This window comes from Ambystoma mexicanum, chromosome 2p (genome assembly GCF_040938575.1).
Source record: "Ambystoma mexicanum isolate Mex_15411 chromosome 2p, UKY_AmexF1_1, whole genome shotgun sequence".
NCBI classification, from domain to species: Eukaryota; Metazoa; Chordata; class Amphibia; order Caudata; family Ambystomatidae; genus Ambystoma; species Ambystoma mexicanum.
Genome location: NC_090923.1, coordinates 712972802 through 712991941, shown reverse-complemented (window position 1 = coordinate 712991941; position 19140 = coordinate 712972802). Strand labels below are relative to the sequence as shown.

The 19140-nt window shown below is 43.9% G+C and overlaps 1 protein-coding gene across 1 annotated transcript in view; it reads left to right on the top strand.

Annotated features, from left to right (window-relative positions):
- Window positions 1-19140, top strand: part of LOC138566703 (adenosine deaminase domain-containing protein 2-like) — a 1803535-nt gene that overhangs the window by 576857 nt on the left and 1207538 nt on the right. The window contains exon 4 of the mRNA XM_069644294.1: window positions 5251-5400. Within this exon, the coding sequence (XP_069500395.1) occupies window positions 5251-5400 (150 nt within the window). The remainder of the gene's footprint in view (window positions 1-5250; window positions 5401-19140) is intronic.

Here is a 19140-nt window from a genome sequence, read left to right as displayed (position 1 = left end):
TGAGAGAAGATCCCTTTCTGGATTTGAGGGGTAACAATTAAATTCTGTGTTTTAAGTGTCTCACACATGGGAATATGAATTCCTATAAAAGAGCCCAGTTAAAGCTCTATCTGACATCCTGGGAGTTAATGACACCTATTTTAAATTGTCTCTAAACGTTCATATTTTATCTAACTGTATGTTTTGCAAAGGTTGTAATGTTAATTTTTGTTGTTCTAAATCACTTTTTTGCTCTTATATTTTAAACCGTCGTGAGGCTCTGTCAAACAGAGGGATTGAGTTCCCTGAGGACGTAAGGTGCCATATGTCATCTTTGCGATACATGCCTCATCCTTTGTGATTAGGTAGAGGCTGCAGACAGTTTGGAAAATCCAAAATTGCACACACAAACAAAAGTAGACCCTAATGGTCTAATTATTGATCTGACTAGAGAAGAGTTAGAACGGAGACTGGGCCAGCTACCCTCTTTAAATTTTAACATACCAAAACAAGCACAAGAGAAGGTCTACGCTTTTGTCAAGTAAGGTGCACCTATAAAGTCGCATTAGCTGTAACTGAATATATAACTCTATGTACCACTTCAAACATCCGTGGCACAAAAACTGTCCTAAGGCAAACCAGCAGGGCTGAGGACTATGTTTTGCTTGTTTCCCCCATTACCACAGTAAAATTGCTAAATTGGAATGTGAATGGGGTCTGTAGTAAACTAGACTATCACGACTGGCTAAACGTGTTAAAAAATCATGACATTATGCATGCAAGAGACTTGGCTAACGGACGAGACTCAACTTGTTAAATCTTCCCCAAATACTGGGTAAACATATGTGCGGCTACTTATTATGGGTTTGGTAGGACATTAGTCCGGAGGTCTCTTAATTGGAATCCAGTATATATCTCCAGCTCCTCTGATCAAATTAATGATATCCACTTCCCCTTGTAGTAACGCTGCCTACAGGCCCCTGATCAGTAATATTTACTTGCATCCCAAAGAGGATTTAAAGAATATATTAACATCCAGTGGGTGGCTAGCGGACCGGCTTACATCCGCTAGCGACTCCAGTGTAATCCTCATGGTTGATGTCAATGCTAAATTATGGAATTCCACAGAATATGGGTGGGCCGATTTCTCTTCTGCAGATCATTATCAGCCTCTATTCCAATACAAGGGCCTCAGATTTGGGCCACTCCAGCCGTGAGTCATCCAGGGAGTTCACAACTAACAGTTGTTTGCCAGGGCTGTCCCTTGGTCCCGTAGCTTTTTATAATTTTTCTTTGATTTCATGCCTGGCTCGTTACATGAAGGGCTTATTCTGCCAACATTTAACTGAGTTAAGTATCCCACCCTTCTATATGCTGATTATGCCATTTTAATAGACCTGACCCCAAGGGGTCTTGAGCATAGTCGGAGATATGCAGCTCGTTATTTTGAAGCCAGTGGCCTATGGTTGAATCTAAGCAAAACAAAAACAGTGGTATTCAGTGCCCTTAAGAAGAAATCTACCTGGTCCATATATCTTGATGTTAAGGTAGCTGATTCTTATTGCTACCTAGGGGTAATATTCTCAAGTAAATGCACATGGTCTACTCACCTGGAGTCACTTAAGAATTGGCTATGCTCAGGCCTTGGTGGCTTGAAGTGATTTTACTATACGTACAGCGGTTTTTGACTTGATACATGCATTCAGGTTCTTGAAGTAAAGATACATTCATGGGGAGTGCGAACAACTCGTTCCTGGGTCGGTTTTTACATATTTACCTGCAGCAGTTATTGGGCCTGGGCCTGAATGCCCCAGTCGTGCCTTAACCCTAGAGGGGGGGCCTCGATCAGAGGGGCATTTATTTATTTATTGTTGCTTATATAGCGCACCAAGCCCAAAGAAATCAGGGCGCTTCTTACAGAAAAGGTTAAAATTGTTTTCATGGTTACAAATATCCCAACAGTTTTCGACAATCAAGTATACAGCAGGTAACACATTGCATTATATACATGGATACAGTGAAGAGTATACTGGATACTAGTAGATATTCAATATATACAACAGACCTGCGTAGTGTGCGTTATTAACCCAGGCTTTGTGTAAAGAGGCAAGTCTTTAGTTGTCTGCGGAATGTCCAGAAGGATTCATTTGCTCTAAGCTGGACAGGCAAGGTGTTCCACTGCTTTCTAGCAATCGTAGGAAAGCTACTGACACCCACTTTTTGAAGCATGAATCGTGGCATGGCAAGGAGGTGCATGTAGGCTGCTCTGGTGGGCCTTGCCAGACGGGGTTTTGAAATCTTGTCTGATAGATAGGAGGGTGCGACCCGGTGAATACATTTGTGTGTACGGGTGAGTGTTTTGAACACAATGCATTCTTGTACCGGAAGCCAGTGAATTTTCTGTCTCGTTGAGGAAATATGGGCTAATCTAGGGATGTTGAGTACTGCTCCAAGGGCGTTACTTTGAAAGACCTGAAGTTTTCGGATGTTGCCGTTTATGGCGTTGCAGTAGTCTAGTCGGGTCAGGATTAAGGCTCTGGCCAGCGTAATACAACTGTCTGGTTGCTAGGCAACACTAGCAACCAGTCACAGAGCCTTAACCCAGCCAATCCAGGTCCGCCGGCAGACGGAAGCTGGCACTCTATTGTAAGGCATGAATTAAAAGGCCCCTGTCCATGCCTGTAGCTGATTTCACTGCAACAAGGGCAGGAGCCCCACCTTCGAGTTTAGCTGCTGGAGCAGCTCTGCACAACCCAACGCTGTTCCAGATGGATCCGGCGTACAATTTACTTAGCACGAAGCAAAGGCAGTCTGAAGCCTCACTTTGGTATGGGCCAAATTCAGATTCTTGGAATACTTCAGGAAACTACATTCTAGCCACTCGGAAACTCCAAATATTAGCAATGCAATGGAAGAACTATCCAGAAACTCTGCCTGTGACATTTATCCCCGGTACAAGAAATGCTCCATGTTATGCAGAAAGTGGGCCCTAGATATCAACAATCTTGGGGGGGGGGGGAGCAGGGGGGCTTGATCATCAGGCTTCACCTAAAAATCAAAGCATGAAAACTAGAACGCGATTAAGTCATGAACAGTATGATAAACCTCTGCTCACTTAAGACACTTAATGATGGTATGTTGTACTTGAACAGATAAAGTCTCCGTGACGGCAATTCGGTCACACACTCTAAGACGTATTCTAGTTATGACAAGATTAAATGTCTTCCCATTAAAGGGTCGGATGCCATGGCAATTTAAGACCAGGTATTGTATCTGCGGTAGTGGTGCGATCTAGGATCTACCCCACTTTTTGCTTATTTGCACACAATTATTAGATCAGTGAAGCAAGTGGCTGAGAAGGTATTTTATTTGTAATATTAGGTCAGTCTTGGCTGCAATGGTCTTTATTCTGTCTTGTGTTGATGTAACTGGTTCATGTGAATATGTTTCTATTTAATTTAAAAGTTTGGAAACCATTTTAATTACGTTTTTATTTGCAGACCGTTTCAAGGTGCTTTTTAGCACATTTTAAGATGACAATTGAAATGTAACTAGTTTCATGAGGCTTAATTAGTGAATGTTAGTATGGTGAATTTATTTTGGAAATGGCGCAAGCCAAAATAAACTATTTACTACTACTACTACTACTACTACTACTAAAGGGTCTCCAGGCAATTTGATCATCATTTAATGTGGACTTGGTTGCCTTCTCGAGGAATGTGCCGGTAAGGCACATCTGTAAAACCGACATGTGGCTTATCCCACATGCCTTCTACAGATTGCAGGTCCAGGGCTGATGTTCGGATAAGAGGTTCTTTGGAACATGTTTAAATATGTTTTCTGGACTGATCAACATTGCAAAAGAAATAATTAGTGACCATCCTCCCAATAGCAAGGATGCATTAGGATCTCCCATAGGCATGGTGGAAAATGCACTGTAGGTTTAAGTAATGTACTTCTCACAGCAGTGGTCGAAGTGTACGAAAAGAAGTAGTGGAACTATGTTTCCTGCTGGCCTGCCCCTGCTCCCCACAAACCCCATTGCCACACCCCCTCCCACACACAATACACCCCCCAAACACTTGCACCTGCTGCCTAAGGGGATGTTCAGTGCAATGCACTGAAAGGGACGGTTTCAACTTCTTCCTACACTTTTATTTTAAATCAAAACCATTCCAGAAAAGTTTCTTTTTAAAATAAAAGTATAGGAGCTGTACAAGGTAATTTAAAAAAGTATAGGAGCACCGCTCTCGACCGCTTCCGCTCACTTCGACCACTGTCTCACAGTGACTACTCTACTCCTAGGACATTGTCCCTGTTGCGCTATATTATCCTTCCGGATACCCCATGCTAATAAACCTTTCACTGAATTGTATATATGAGGACTTACAGTTGCATGCAATCCTAATCATATGGTGCTTCCTTGCGAACGCCAGGTAGAATACTTAAAGGAGGTACCGCTGACACCGTTAATAATCAGGGCGCAAAATGTGCATTTTCCGCTAGCCATTGGCTAGTGATAATTGACGGTTGGCAAGTAAGATATGGTCTGCTGTGTGGGTGTAGATTGGAGTTGGCGACTGACTTTTTATAGCTAGCTTGAACCTTGACATTTTTACTGCTGCAATAATGCTGTTCGGCATCATGCACTGGTGTTGTCCCTGAAGGACGAAATGTCTCATAGGTGTATAGGAAAGGGAACTCTGGATTAGGAATACAATAATCATTAAGGTGAGTAACATTCTTGCTCGTGCAATGAGTCACTTTGTATGTGTATTTCCTCTTGAATTATGCCATGAGTACTTTTTCTTTTCTTTTTTTTCTTTATGCAAAAAAATGTCCCTGAAAGGATCTACTGGAGACTAAAAATGTTTTAAAAAAATAATTACGAAAAGTCTTATATTCTTCGCAAGTGCGTTGCTCATTTGCTTCCTTATTTTTCTTTATTGGGCATGTAGTGTTTTTTGGTATTTACCGCCTTCTCAAAAGTAAATGTTTTATAGTGGCTTGATTTCACTCGAAAGACTTAATGGATTCAGGCTTTGTTTACTTTTCTCATTGTACATTTATCAGTCTGTCCACAACAGCTGTTATAGTTCTCTATTATCTAAAGGATCCTACAATCACTGCAGAAATGCAGGTTCACAGCTAAAACACACATATAACCATATAATATTGTCCCCAATGTGTACATAGATGTCAGAGCATATGTCAGCCAGCCAACACGCATAAGTGACTTTCTGCTCTCTATGTCCCCCTGACTTATTGCAGTACCAGGGGTACTTTTCACCATGTATGCTGTGATGGATGGTATTCCTTTCCCCGAAGGGTCTGGACCAAATAAGAGAGGAGCGAAGAACCAAGCTGCATACCTCGCTCTCTGCAAGTTGCGGAAGTTGCTAGAATCACAGGAAGGAAAAGGTAGGTTTTGTGACGACGTTTAATTCTCACCAGTGTTTTGAGTGCGTTATTTTCTTTTCCTTTTTTCTTTGCTCTTTGGACATCTCTGAACCACCATTGAAGGGGGCGGCACTGGGCAAACTAGTCATTTAGTTTCTTACTTTAAAGAAAACAGGATTTGAATGCATTCTTATCGAATTTCTTGGTTATGACGTATTCTTGCAAGACTGATTGGGAAGGAGTCTGTTCCAGGAATATGGATGTAGTGTTGGGCTGGCCATTTGTTGCACACTGGAGAAGTTCATTCAGTGTATCTAGGGACCAGGGGGGCTTGGCTTACAATTATACAAGCTGGTATGTGTGACGGGGAGGATGAGCAACACAGACCTCGTACACCAAAAAATAATCTTTCACTCCTTTGTGAGAAGACCTATAGGCTTGTCTGCAAAATATTAATTTAAGAAGATGAGATTTGACATATGGGAGTTAACAAATATTTTAAAGCGGAAATGCTGTCAAGGCTCAGTTGTACTTTAATTGGATTTGGGTTATTCAGGGTAGCCTTCACATTGCCAAAGTGTATATGAATCAGGAACATTGTGGAACAGGCACTGACAAAAGATAATCTGCACAAGTACGAAATCTCCCTGCACATATTTAACATTTGAAATGCATTGATTATCGACTACTTATCTCCATTACTCTGATTCATCCTTCCTGCTCCCAGTCATTACTTGCCTGAGCTAGTCGTGTAAGACATCTGAAAAAAACTTGGTCCCAAATTCAAACCCCTAGTGTCTCACATTAACCTTATAATAAAACAAGGAAGTAGGGGGAATGGAACAAGTGAAGCCCTTCAGATAGCCTAAAGGGATGCACCTCTTGATTCTGTCCAAGACACGGCATTCGCTCTGGCTAATCATGCGTTCACAATCAATTGTAGCTAGGGGATATTGCACGGAGCACTCGAATTTGATCAAACATGCGTTTATTTGGTTTGGATGGATTTCAAACCTTCCTTGCAAAATCAAAATGAACAATGGTTAGGACATGTTTAATGTAATTTGTGAGAGGATAAATTGATGCTTTTAACAGCATAATATCCAGTATGATTAGTGACCAGCCTCCTTTGAGCAAGAAACACTATATGTTCACCTCTTGGTCAAAGGAAAAAAGGTGCACCTTGGGAATTAATCCAGGAACTGGTTTCAGAACCAACCTTTCAAGAAATCTGTGGGAAAGGGGTCTAAAGAGATAACGGCTTGCCTAGATCTCAAGACCATGACATTGGTAGTAAATAAATAAGCCGCTTTGTGGAAAGGTTTTTTATGTGAATCTCAGAGTGTTTCTAAACCGGGACTCATAAAGGGGAGAAAAAGAGAAAACAATATTTCACTTAGGAGCCAGCTACTTAACCACTGGTTAACAACTGACTCACCAGTCGCCTTGAGGAACAGTTAAGCAAGCTCTTCACAAAGATGGTCATTGGTTTCTGAGTAGAAGCTATTCTGGATGCTTGATTGAATTAGTTAGAACGTGGGATAAACCCATCTGTTTGGAGCCTATCAGTCTGCCATGCTGATACGCTGAGCTGTAGACCTGATTGAGGGGAGAGGTATCCACTCCTGGGCTGAGAACACTCACCCACGGAGAGGGAACTAACTCGTCCTCAACCAAAAAAAGGCATCACAACTACCACCATGGACTTTCTGGTTTAATGTGGTCTGAAAGCCTGGGAACAATGGGAAGAAGCGGAAAAGCAAAATGCAGTGAACATTATGAAATTTTGACATACCCCATTCTAACTGAATCACCACCACAGTGGTCTAAGAGTTTGTATTGTGTACATGCCCAGGGATCACCATGTTTAGGGGTTTATGGATAGACCAGGTAAAGAGAGGAGGGCAGTAAGAATAGTAGGAAGCTTGAAAGGTGTGTGATGTGGTATGGTGTGCAGTCATTTTTTCGAATGCAATATTTTCGAAAGTCAAAATGTCGAAAATATTTATTCGAAAAAAATGTCAAATACAAAATGTCGAATTTTTTTTTCGAAAATATTAATACATGCAATGTATAAGGTAAGCATATGTGTATTTATTTTTTAAATGTTTAACTTTACCATCTATAGTACTAACTTTTAATAATTATATGATTTAATAGACTATTTTATTTAAATAAATATGAAACGTTAAATAAGTAGCATGCTATTTTCAACTTGAACATCTAATATATATTTTGTCCATTAGATGGCGCTATTGCATTACAAAAGTTTGCGTCTCCGTTGCTCCGTTCATGGATTTTGTGGATTTTCTTTTTTTTCCTGGATTTTTTTGGACCTAATGACTTTTTTTCCATTGGATTGCGTGGATTTTATGTTTTTTTTTTTTATTTTGGGTTTTATTGCCGGTGCATCGCAGAGTCTGGATTTTCTTTCTGTTTTTTTTTGGGAGTTGCACTTATTCTTCCGTGCTGGATTTTACTGTTTGAATTCAATGTTTGGATATTTCTTGGCTTATTTTTTTGTCATTTTTCCATGGATTGTTGCTTGCACATTTGGATTTATGGAGTTTCCGGTTGTCGTATTTGGATACTCTTCTCTTTTGCCAGATTGGATCGTAGATGCCTCGGGAACGTTACGTTTTTTTAACATTTTAAATGAAATGCAACTGAATCGAGGAAGTTTTCTTTATTCTGCTCGTAAAATTCGCTTATTTGTTGTTCTAGTTTTTGTTCGTAATCTCTGTATTTTTTTCTTTTGGGTTCCTAGGCTGCCAAGGAAATTGTTTGAGATAGGCGAAATTCTTGGTGGTGTTCCTCATTCTGTAATTCTTTTAAAAAATGCCACAAATTTGGGTTGTTGATATTGAAATGTTTATTTAATCTGCTATGCCAACCTTCTAATGCATTGTTGGTTTGTGGTTTACCTTCTAATGTTGCTTGGTAGCAATTCCACAACATTACAGGGAATTTTGGCCTGCGTCTTGTTCCACTACGTGTCAATTGTCCTATCCAAGTGTTCTCCATGTAGTCTAATAAGTCTGAATTTTCCTCCTCATGATTCTTATAATATTCACTCTCAATCAAATGTTCGTAAAAATGTACAACATGATCCTCTTTTACAAAAGCCAAAGCAAAAAGTGTTTTTATGTTGTATTGATAAGAACTGTCTGTATATTTCGTGCTTAATCCTAGTTTTTGTAATTTTCTCCATATGCTCTGTAAAATTAAAAAAACACCCTTGTCTCGTTGTATACTGTAGAAAATGCCTTAACTAGGAGTTGAAAATATTATTATTTTTTCATTATTCATTTCCAGTGTGGCATGGTGGAAGCTCTCTCCCTTTGCGGTCATTTTAAAAATGTCTGGTATTATTATATCAGTATATACCATTGGTGCCGGTGGCAGGTTCTCTTTTTGTTGTTTGGTACGGTTTATCGTACGTTGTATTAATTTTTCTCCTGGTAATTGTGCCGATATATGCAAGGGTAATTTGTCACAAACTCTTGAAATCACTGACCCACTTGCTTCTCCTTGACTTTCCACAGCTTTTCGTTTCAGTTCGTAAATTGTTTTTTTAATTATAATATTTGTTTAATCTGGTAGATGGTTGTGCTCATTTTTGGTCTTTACATTCGAAACTTCAGTAATTGCTCTAGCGCTGCATTTTGATTTGCCATATTCTGCGCACTTACAATAAGTGCGTTCCTTTTTTCCGGCTTCTTTATAGAAAATATAACCATTTAAAACCATCTTTCTTCCTCCTTTTTGTGAGGTGATATACTCCATCTTGTTCTCCATTGTTTACTCTAAAATAACGGAGAAAATGAACTGGTTTTATCATTCCTGTCACACATTTTTATATAGTAAGATATTTTAATGTCAAGTTACATGTTAGTTATGTTAATATTACCTGTTTTAGTCTGAAGTGACTCTATTCAATTCCCTGCAGTCCAATCTCAAGTGTGGTTCTGTCAGGTAATGACGGTTTTCCACGACCGTTATTTGTTCCTTGCTACCTAGGAAAGGTTCTTTACTCGTGGTTGTCACCTATTTGCTTAACCCTTTCTACCCTTTTGTGTTGTGTATGAGGGGTAAGAGGGGGGCCAGGGACACGGGGGGGTGGTGGGTGGCTGCGGGGTGTTGGGTGAGGGGGGTAGGGAGGGAACCCCCCTATTAAATGGTACTATTGATGACACTTTACATTGGTATATTACTATTGTTCAACTTTTTTTTCGACATTTATTTTTCGAAAAATTGACTGTTTCAGTAATATGTATATCTTTTCGATTTAGTTTTTTTTTTTTGACATTTTTTTTCGACATTTCTTTTCGACATTTTTGTAGTTTGACATTTTTTTTTCGATATTATCACTATAAACCATATGGTATACCTCAGATGACTTACATAGTTTAAGGACTCGTTGATACAGCTTAGATATTTTAATTTTCTCGGGCATACACACTGGTATTCTGCCTACACTAGTTTGGGAGGTATGGTAGTGTGCAAATGTGAATCGTTTAAAAACTGAGGTTCATTTGAACAAACGTATTTTTAATTGACAAGAGCAAGAAAACATTGGGAGGGAAGCATTAATAAATTAAGGTACAGTCTACATAGGGTAAATGTTACGCTCACCTGGTCTCTGCGGGGACGTTGGGGCACGGTTGGAGCCCTCCCAGGACTTGGCTCTCTTGGATTGACTCTCTCCCCCAGCTGCTGTGAAATCAAAGACTCTGGATGCTGGTACTGCCCCTGAGAGAAGATTAGAGGCAGTGAGAGTGGTGTTGTGATCCCCCTCAACACTTTCATGCCAGAATGAATTGAGCAAGAGTTTGCCCATGCAAGCTCACCTGTTTTAATGTAAGGATGAGCTCTCCGTCCTGCTTTCTCTCAGCAGGGACGCTGTGGATGGACCTAGTTGCGTCACTGGTCCTTAGCGTGGCGGTCCAGACCGGCTGCAACCTGTTCTGCCTTGAAGGTAGGTGTTTATAACAATGATTATTGTCTGTATCCTTTGTGGTGATTTTCCCGAATGATTACTGTCCTTAATGTTATATTGTCCTTTACTCTCTCTCTAGGTATGAAGATGGACCACGAGTGTGTGGTGATGGAAGAGAGTCCAATCCGGAAAACCTACAAGTGGTAAGTTGACTTTCCGGATGATGCGCCAAGTTCGCGAGTTGCGCTGCCCAGCATTTAGAGTTCATGCAATTGCTAACCTTGTGCTCTCTGTCTCCTTTGCAGGTGATGGCAAGCGGTTCCCCCAACTCCTTCCGGCTGCCAGATGAGAGGGTCCGCGAGGATGCTGCACCGGAAGTTGCTTGGGCGTTCGGGGCAGGTAAGTGCAAGGTGCTGCCCGAAGTGGATTCGAGGAGACGGGTAAGAGGCGTGCGGCCGCTGCTGGGTTGGAAGCAAGTAGAAGTGCTCCAAGCGATGGCAAGGCTGCTCTCAGGTAAAATGCGCGCGGTAGCTGCAGAGTCGGAAGCGGGTAGTAGAGCTTCCAGCGATGGCGTGGCTGACCTCAGGTAAGATGCGCGTGGCAGCTGCAGAGTAGGAAGCGGACAGCGGTGCTTACAGCGATGGCGTGGCTGATTCCTGGTAAAATGCTGGATGGGTTCCGTAGACTGAAGATGCTCGTGCTGAACAGGTAAGGATCTGTAGACGGCGGTAAGCGTTACGCTGCACAAGCAGACTAACGCAAAGCGCCAGCATGCAGGTGGGACTGGCTTATATAGCCTGGCCCCAGCCACTACCTTTAGGCCCCGCCTTGTGGCCCCACCTTGCCACTCCCCCTGTCTTCTGCACGTGCCTTCCATGCATTTGTATGGCCCCGCCCGGCCTAGGTGCACGTACCCTGAGCATACTGTGTGCAGAGCACACTTTGAAATGAGCTGAGCTGAGCCAGAGGCGCAAAGACTGGGTACATTGGGACCCTGCAGGAGATATAGTGAATGGCCCTTGACCAGTGGTGACATTTGAACACTTTTTCGACATTGTCGAATTCATTCTCTTATATCTATATACCTTATATATGGAGGAAGAGAATTCCCAATCCTGGGAGCGTGGTCTAAAAATGTAGTATTCCCCATTCCCATTTTGCTAAATGATAGGGTGGCCAAAGAGATGTGGGATGAAGACCTAAGGTTCCTGTGAGTAGAGTGAAGGAAGTTGTAAAGGCATGGACCGCATTAAATTGAAAACCTGCCTTAAAAGCAATTCTGCGGGATACTGGAACTCATTGCAGAGAGATCAACACAATGGTTATGCGATTTCTGCATGAAAGCTTTAGTGTACGTCTAGCTGCCACATTCAGTTCTTACTGCAGTCTGACTAGTAAGGAAGCCAGGGCACTTAAAAAAAATAGACCAGCCTACAAAGGATGATAGTTGAGATGGCAGTGCATTTTACAGAGAACATTAGAAAAGGTTGAATTTTTTAAAACATTTTGACTAAGATAAAATAACGTCTAACTATGTCATTAATCTGTGGTTCTAATGTGAGTTTGCAGTCCATGATCACTCCCAGGTTCTTCACTTACATGAAAGCAGAGATGGGCAATTTTGAGTTTAAAATCGGAGAGGAACAAGTTGAGACACAGGGTAGAGGAGGGCTTATCTGTAATAACAATGTCAGGTTTTTTTCTGCATTCAGAAATAAGTTGTTAGAAGCCATGCATTGGTTTAGTTGTAGTATTGTATCTGTGATACTATTGTTGGGGATTTTCAGAATGAGTTGAGTATCCTACGCATACTTGGAGCATGATGCACTGAGTGATCTCAAAATGAGAAAATGTGATGCATAGAGATTAAATAGCAGCGGTGAGATAGAGGAAACTTGCAGGACCCCAAAATTAATTTGTGGATGAAGGATATAATCCATTCTAGAGCTTATTCTCTGATACCTCAATCCCAAAAGTGTTTAAGAATGGAATGGTCAACTCGGTCAAAGGCAGTTGAGAGGTCCAGTAAAATTAGCGGACGTGCCTTGTCTTGGTCTCCATTCATTTTCAGTTTGTGGAGATAAATAGAAAACTGACTCTGTATTGTCTTTAGATCCTGTGCAATCAGATTTTCGACCTTATCATGGCGTTTCCTCTGTGTATTTAATTAATTGTATGTAGGTGGCTCTATCAATTAGATTTGTCATAAATGTATAGTTGGAGATGTCCCAAAACTTATTAGGGTTACAGCATTCTAAACCATATTTTTTTTAAGTGGCTTTTAGAAGGCTTCATTGAACTGTGTCAGTACTTTACCGGAAGAGAAGGATCCGTTGGTGTTGTTTCTAGCTGCTTTGGATATCAAATGAGTACTAAGATGATTTGAAGGACTAAGCCCTGTAAGGCTTCTACAATTAAGGGAAGTAAGGGGTTTATGTAGCAAAGGCAAGGATAGGGAAGGCAGATGAAAGCTGCATTGTGTAAGAGCTACCTTGTTTCTGATTCATTGATTTTGTTTCAATTGTTTAGCGAAGAAATGGTCATCAAGAGTTGCACAAAGGTCATGAAGGTGCTATAGTAAATGATACAAAAAAGTGGGATTGGCGAAGTCTGAACATATTTTTAATGCTTCTTTGTTATGACTGGAGACCGTAGCAAGTGTGTTGGAGTAACATTCAGGCAGTCATTAATGTTCTGCATTATTAAGCGAGTTTGTGTCAAATGTAACAGTATGTAAGACTAGTGACTATTGCAACTTGGTACAGTGATGCTATGCTTCTCCCCTGCACTCATAGCACATAATGTGTTTGAATTTAATGTATGAATCTGTACCATTACATTTCTTTGGATCCTGATTATGCCTCAATACCTTTGCACATGGCTAGATTTGAACCATTATGCTAACCACACATCTTTATTGTTAATTACACTGCAGCGCAAACACCTGGCAAATACTCTGATGATTCACTTGTCCCTGTATGCCTAACACAAAGCCATAAAGACTCATTTGTTGGTATATTTTATTTTAATTTTATTTATTACATTTATTACACACCCAGACCCAAAGGTATCATGGCATAGTTCCAGGCATCTTTAGCATAGTTAGTCATTTTAGCATAGAAATCAGACATAGTTGTTTACATGCTAGAAAGTGGATAGCATAACAGAGTAGTTTAACGCATTAATCTAGTAGTGTACAAATGATGAGACAATACAGAAAACCTAATCGTTTACAGGATCAGTTCATTCGTCCCCTATGGGAAAGTTGAGTAGGCCTAGTGAGACTAAGAGAGCCTAGGGCGAGCGGCTTGACTCATATTTGTAGCACCACCAACTGTCTAGATCACAATATCTGTCCCAGAACACTTGGCATGGATGGATATTGCATCAGTGTGTAAGCCGACACAACAGCATTTAATGTGTATAGCTAGTCATACTGCTAACCCTATAGAACAGATGGAATGTTTGTTTTGCCTGTAATTCCAGTTTAAAATCTGGCATGACTCATTGAGTTCTGAATTACTAGCAATGGTCTGTACTGAGTCCAAGTGATTAGCATCCACCACATCTGTATAGCTCATTATACTGCTGACCTCACAGCACATAGCTAAATGGACTTTTTGTTTTCTCTGAAATTCCATATATCCTGTTTCTCTGCGGCATCTAACAACTCGTCCGAAATCTGCAAGGAGCTGGCCAGTCCTGTGCAGTCTCTACCTCTCCTGTTCCCTCCCAGACCCTGTGCACAGCCTTGGCTTCTCATTTCATCACTAGAACTCAGGACTTCTGTCCACCCTCTGTTCTTTTACCTCCTCCTCCACTCCTGGCCCACCTGTGGCCGTCTCTCCTCCTCCTTTCTTCTCCGTTCCCTTGTTCACCCCAGACGATGTTTCTAGACAAGTCAGATCTATGAAAGTCTTCAAAGCAGGGTCTCCCCTGCTCATCCAGAACCATCATGAACCACATTGACGCCCTTACTCCAGCCTTGGCTGATTTCTGAATCACTCCTTTGCCACTGGAACCTTCTCATCCCCCCTTAAGCACTCCCTTGTGCATCCCCTCCTAAGGAAGCCCTGTGCTGATTCTTCCTCTCTGGCTAACTATGACCTGATCTCCTTTCTCACTCCTTTCCTGCGCAGTCTTAAGACGTGATATAGGTGTTGCTTTCGGCCAGAAGGCCCGCAACGAAATACCTGTACCGTTGCCATTGGAAGAAGTTCTGCGACTGGTGCAGGATACAGAATGTGGATCCTTTCCAATGTTCCATTCCTTTGGTTTTGTCTTTTTTGCTTTCTTTAGCCCACAAGGGCCTGTCTGGAGGTACCATTAAGGGTTACCTGGCGGCGTTGTCCATATTTAAGCGCTCGTCTGAGGAATGTTATTATTTTAAAATCCCTTTGGTTTCTCAGTTTCTAAAATGGCTAACTCATGTGTTTCCAGGTGCCGGGATGGGATTAGAATTTGGTTTTGAAGTTCCTAATGGGAGCTCTGTTTGAGCCCTTACATTCTTTTCCATTGAGACTATTGTCCTTTCAAATTGTATTTTTAGTTGCGGTTACTTCCGTCCGCAGAGTGAGTTGAGTTGCAGGCACTTTCCGCCAAACCACCCTTCACGGTGTTCCATAAGGACAGGGTTTTCCTTGGGGTACGGTCTTCCTTTCTTCTGAAGGTTGTGTCGGAATTCCATCTGAGCCAGAAGGTAATTCTTCCGGCATTCTATCCTCCTCCACATCCTGGTAAGGAAGAGGAGAGGCTCCATAGGTTGGACCCTAGGAGAGCTTTGAGTTTCTATCTCTCACGGATGTCCCGGGTCAGAGTGGACGATCAGCTCTGTATTGGTTACACTGGAAGGCGTTTAGGTCAGGCTGTTTCCAAGCAGACCTTGTCTAGATGGATCATTTTGACGATCTCCGAGTGTTGTCGTTTGGTGGGAAAGGACCCTCCAGTAGGCTTACGGGCTCATTCTACTAGGAGTATGGCTGCCACCACTGCATTACAGAGGGGTTTTCCGATTCGCAATATTTGCGAAGCAGCCACATGGGCCTCTGTACATACTTTTGTGAAACATTATTCCCTGGACTCTATCCATGGGCAAGATTTGGCCTTTGGCAAGGCAGTCCTCTAGTCTGCAATTTGATTGGGCATTCTAAAATATTCTAAATTCTTTTCCCACCTCCTTATGTTGGTACTGCTTTGGGAGTCTGTCAAAGATGTGGATACGTCGGAGGACACAATCCCCTCGAAGAACAAGTTACTTTCGTACCTGGTAACGTTCTTTCGATGGGATGTTCCTCCGACGTATTCCACATCCTACCCTCCCTACCTGCCCCTCTACAGAATTTCTTATGTGATTGCAGCTTCCGTTTCTGCAAGGTTTTCTGTAGTACTACTGGCAGAAGATTGGTGCCACAAGTTCTGGGGGAAAAAAACTACAACTGAAGCTACTGGCGTCGTGCGTCATATATATAACATCCGGTGACGTCGACCGTCTGCGGAGGTCCTCGAGGGATCGTATCGACGCAGGACGCCTACGCCGAAAATGTTTTCCGAAGCAGCACAGCTGTGGTAATCACTGTCAAAGATTTTGAATACGTCGGAGGATCAGCCTATCGAAAGAACGTTACCAGGTAAGAAAGTAACTTGTTCTTCTATTTCAAAGAAGCCCTTGCACTCTTTGCTTCTCCTGCCGACAGCAGGGACCCGTAGTCGGTGAAGTATCGCACCCTTCAATGGTGAAGGTCGTTGAAAATTCTAGGCGGCCATCGGGCCTACTTCGCACCCTCCAACCATGACGGAGGAGAAGCAGGGAAGGTCCCTCTTCAGGCTCTGTACAAGATGCAGGCTATGGAACATGTTTGTGGAGGACAAGCATCTGTAATGCCTCTACTGCCTGCACCCTGGCCACAAGGAAGTGGAGTTCAAGATATGCCTCGGGTTCTCCAAAAAGACAATGAAGGACAGGCACAGTAGACTGGCGGTGTGGCTGAACGCCAAGGCCTCTGTCCCGTGCTTCCAGCAGGGTCCTACCTCACCCAGGACCGGCCGGTCCATGGAGTAGTCTTCTAAGTCCTTTGAGGGCGCCTCATCCATTGGGGCCAACGATAAGGGCAGGAGCCTTAATTCTGAGATCACCGGGCTCACCGCGGAAGCGGGTCCCAAGGTGGATAGGGTGCGATCGGCATCACCTTCTGCCTCAATTGCCAGCTAGCAATCGAGCTCCTCTTCGGAGAAGAAATCTACCCCGGCTAAACTATGTGAGAAATCCGAGAAGCCACGGAGGGAGGAGAAGGCCTAACAGGCTAAGACGTCGTTGGTAATGGAGTAAGCTACTCCATTAAGTGTAAGGGCGCTGACCCTGCGAAGGTAGCCCCCGCAGCCCAGGTTGTGTCCCACCCCTCCAAGCATGACACCGCTTCAGTGACTTTGGCAAAGTGTGCTGGCACGCCAGAAAGGGGGAAGCCAGCGCAGACCACGGATCAAAACCCTAAGGGGGGTTGAGGAGGCCCCGAATCAGTCCCCACAGGCAGTAGCCCAAGCCATGGAAGTCTCATCCACGGACAACGAAGACAGGTGTCCTTACACACGGTCCATGAGGATGTTGAAGAGCACGACTATAGCGATGACGGCGCCGGGCCTTATTTCCCTATTCCGCCTTCGCAGCCGATGGACATTTCCTTGGATATTCTGTTGAGCCTGCAAACCTTGGTGTCAGAGATCTAGATGAGGATGGCCCTGGCTCTGGTTCCTCGGGTACCCCAGGCCCCGATCAAGCTGTTTTCAAAGAGGAAGCATCATCCGACACCCCCACTTGAAGCTCTGCCACCATGTCCGGTCCTTTCTCCCCAAGCAGACCTAGAAACAGTTACAGTAACAGATACTGCCACGACGATGACGGGCGACGACGAAGATATCGTCGCAGCGGACAGCAAATTTTACACATTTGTATGCTCCACATAGGGTGTCCCCACCCATTGACGTGGGATCGTTACACTCTATGGTCTCCAGAGCCTCTGAGCTATTCCAGCTAGTACCTGAGGAAACCAAGAAGGAGGCAAAGATGAAGACGGTCATGGCGATGCCCCTTCTGGACGACATCTGGGAAGGAGGGCCTAGCCCTCATGAAGAACCCTTGCACGGCTCCAGCAAAATGGGATAGGCTGGAGAACAAATATCAGGTGCTGGACTCTGAAGCCAAGTGTCTGAGGTCGCAGCCATCCCCGGATTCGGTGGTATTGGTGGCCATGAGGAAACAGTCTGCCAACTTGTCCTTGTTGTCTTCGGTCCCTTCGGGCAGCGAGGGGAAGAGGATGGACACCATGGGAAAGAAAGTGATTTACACCACGGCGTCCATTATCAAGGTGGCCATCGCACTTGCGATCCTAGTCAGGTACGGCAGGGAGTTGTGGTAGAAGCTGGGGCCTGTTCTGGAGTTCCTCCCAGACAATAAGAAGGAGGCAATAGCCCTCTTCCAGCAAGGGGAGGTGGAGTCTGATCACACCATTACAGTGGCTTTGGACGTCGCACACACGGGGTTCCGGCAAATGGGGAACTGTGATGCTGGAAATGCATTGGAGGGACAGGGCCTCCCTGTGTTTGTCCTGTAGTCCTTTTTCATGTGTGTTCTGTATTGTTTTCTGCCCAGGAGTCAATGTGGGACTCCTGGCAGTGGAGCTCTTCCTGTTTTTGGTTTGGTGTACAGACCCATGGGATACCCTTATGGCACCCATGGGTGGGGGTACAACCCTGTGCCCCTAGTGTATGTTCTTGGGCACCTGTGGGTGGCCCACAGAGCAGGGTATGGGCTGGTGGCAGCTCTATGCTGAATTTGACAGGTGCTCGTGAGTATCCTCCATTTTGGGATACACAGGCCCTGCCATTGGAATCAGTTGATTCCAGATGGAAAACAAGATGGCCCCTGTGGCCTCTTGCTTTCTATTGCCTGTTACCTTGTTTTCCCAAAGTCCTGGGAAGCCCTGCCTCTGTCCCTTCCCCCTGAATGGCTGTTGGTTGGAAGTTCCAAATATAGTGGTGTTATGAAGTCCACTCCAGACTGGCTGGAGCCCTCCCAGTGACTGTATGTTGTGGGTACAGCCTATGGGTGGGACCTGGGTGAATGGAGTGTGTGACCAATATGCACTTCTTGTTGTGGCTGTCTGGTTTCTGGTATGAGAGACAACGACTGAGACAGCCCTGCCTGAAACCGGCCTGAATGCAGTGTGTAGTGTTGAATGGCTGGGTACTTGTCCCAATCCACATTCCTTATTGTGAGTGTCTGAGAGGGAGGAGGATGGCCTGAATGCACTGTGTGCCTGATTGACTGCATGAATGCCCTTCTGTATGATTGGCTGCTGAGTGTGAGCCAGCAGTATGGATGAGACAGGATAGTATATCCTGGGACCTCTCACCACTGGAAATTGTTCAGAAGCTGTGTCTACACTTGAAGAGTAACTGGAACTGCTGATCCTCGACGCCCAGCTGGAAGAAGACTTGCTGTTGCATTTGCTTCGACCTGATCTGAAAGCTGCCAAATTCGTCAAAGACTGATCCGAGAGAGGACCTGGTAAGGCGCCCTCTTCCCGTGTTCCGAGGGACCATCGAGCACTGCTAACCTTAGCCGAAGGTCCCTGGAAGTCAGACCCTCGAAAGGCTGCCGACCGGAGATGGGACCACCGAGGAGATCGAAGTGAAGTACCCGGACTTCACCGCCGTCGACCAGGGTTCGCAGGTTTGTGTAACCGCTGGAGGCCCGTCGAAGTTGCGTTGCCCCAGAAGAGGGGACCGCTTGACGCCGTGCCGCCGACGACCGAGGCCGCCCGCTCCTT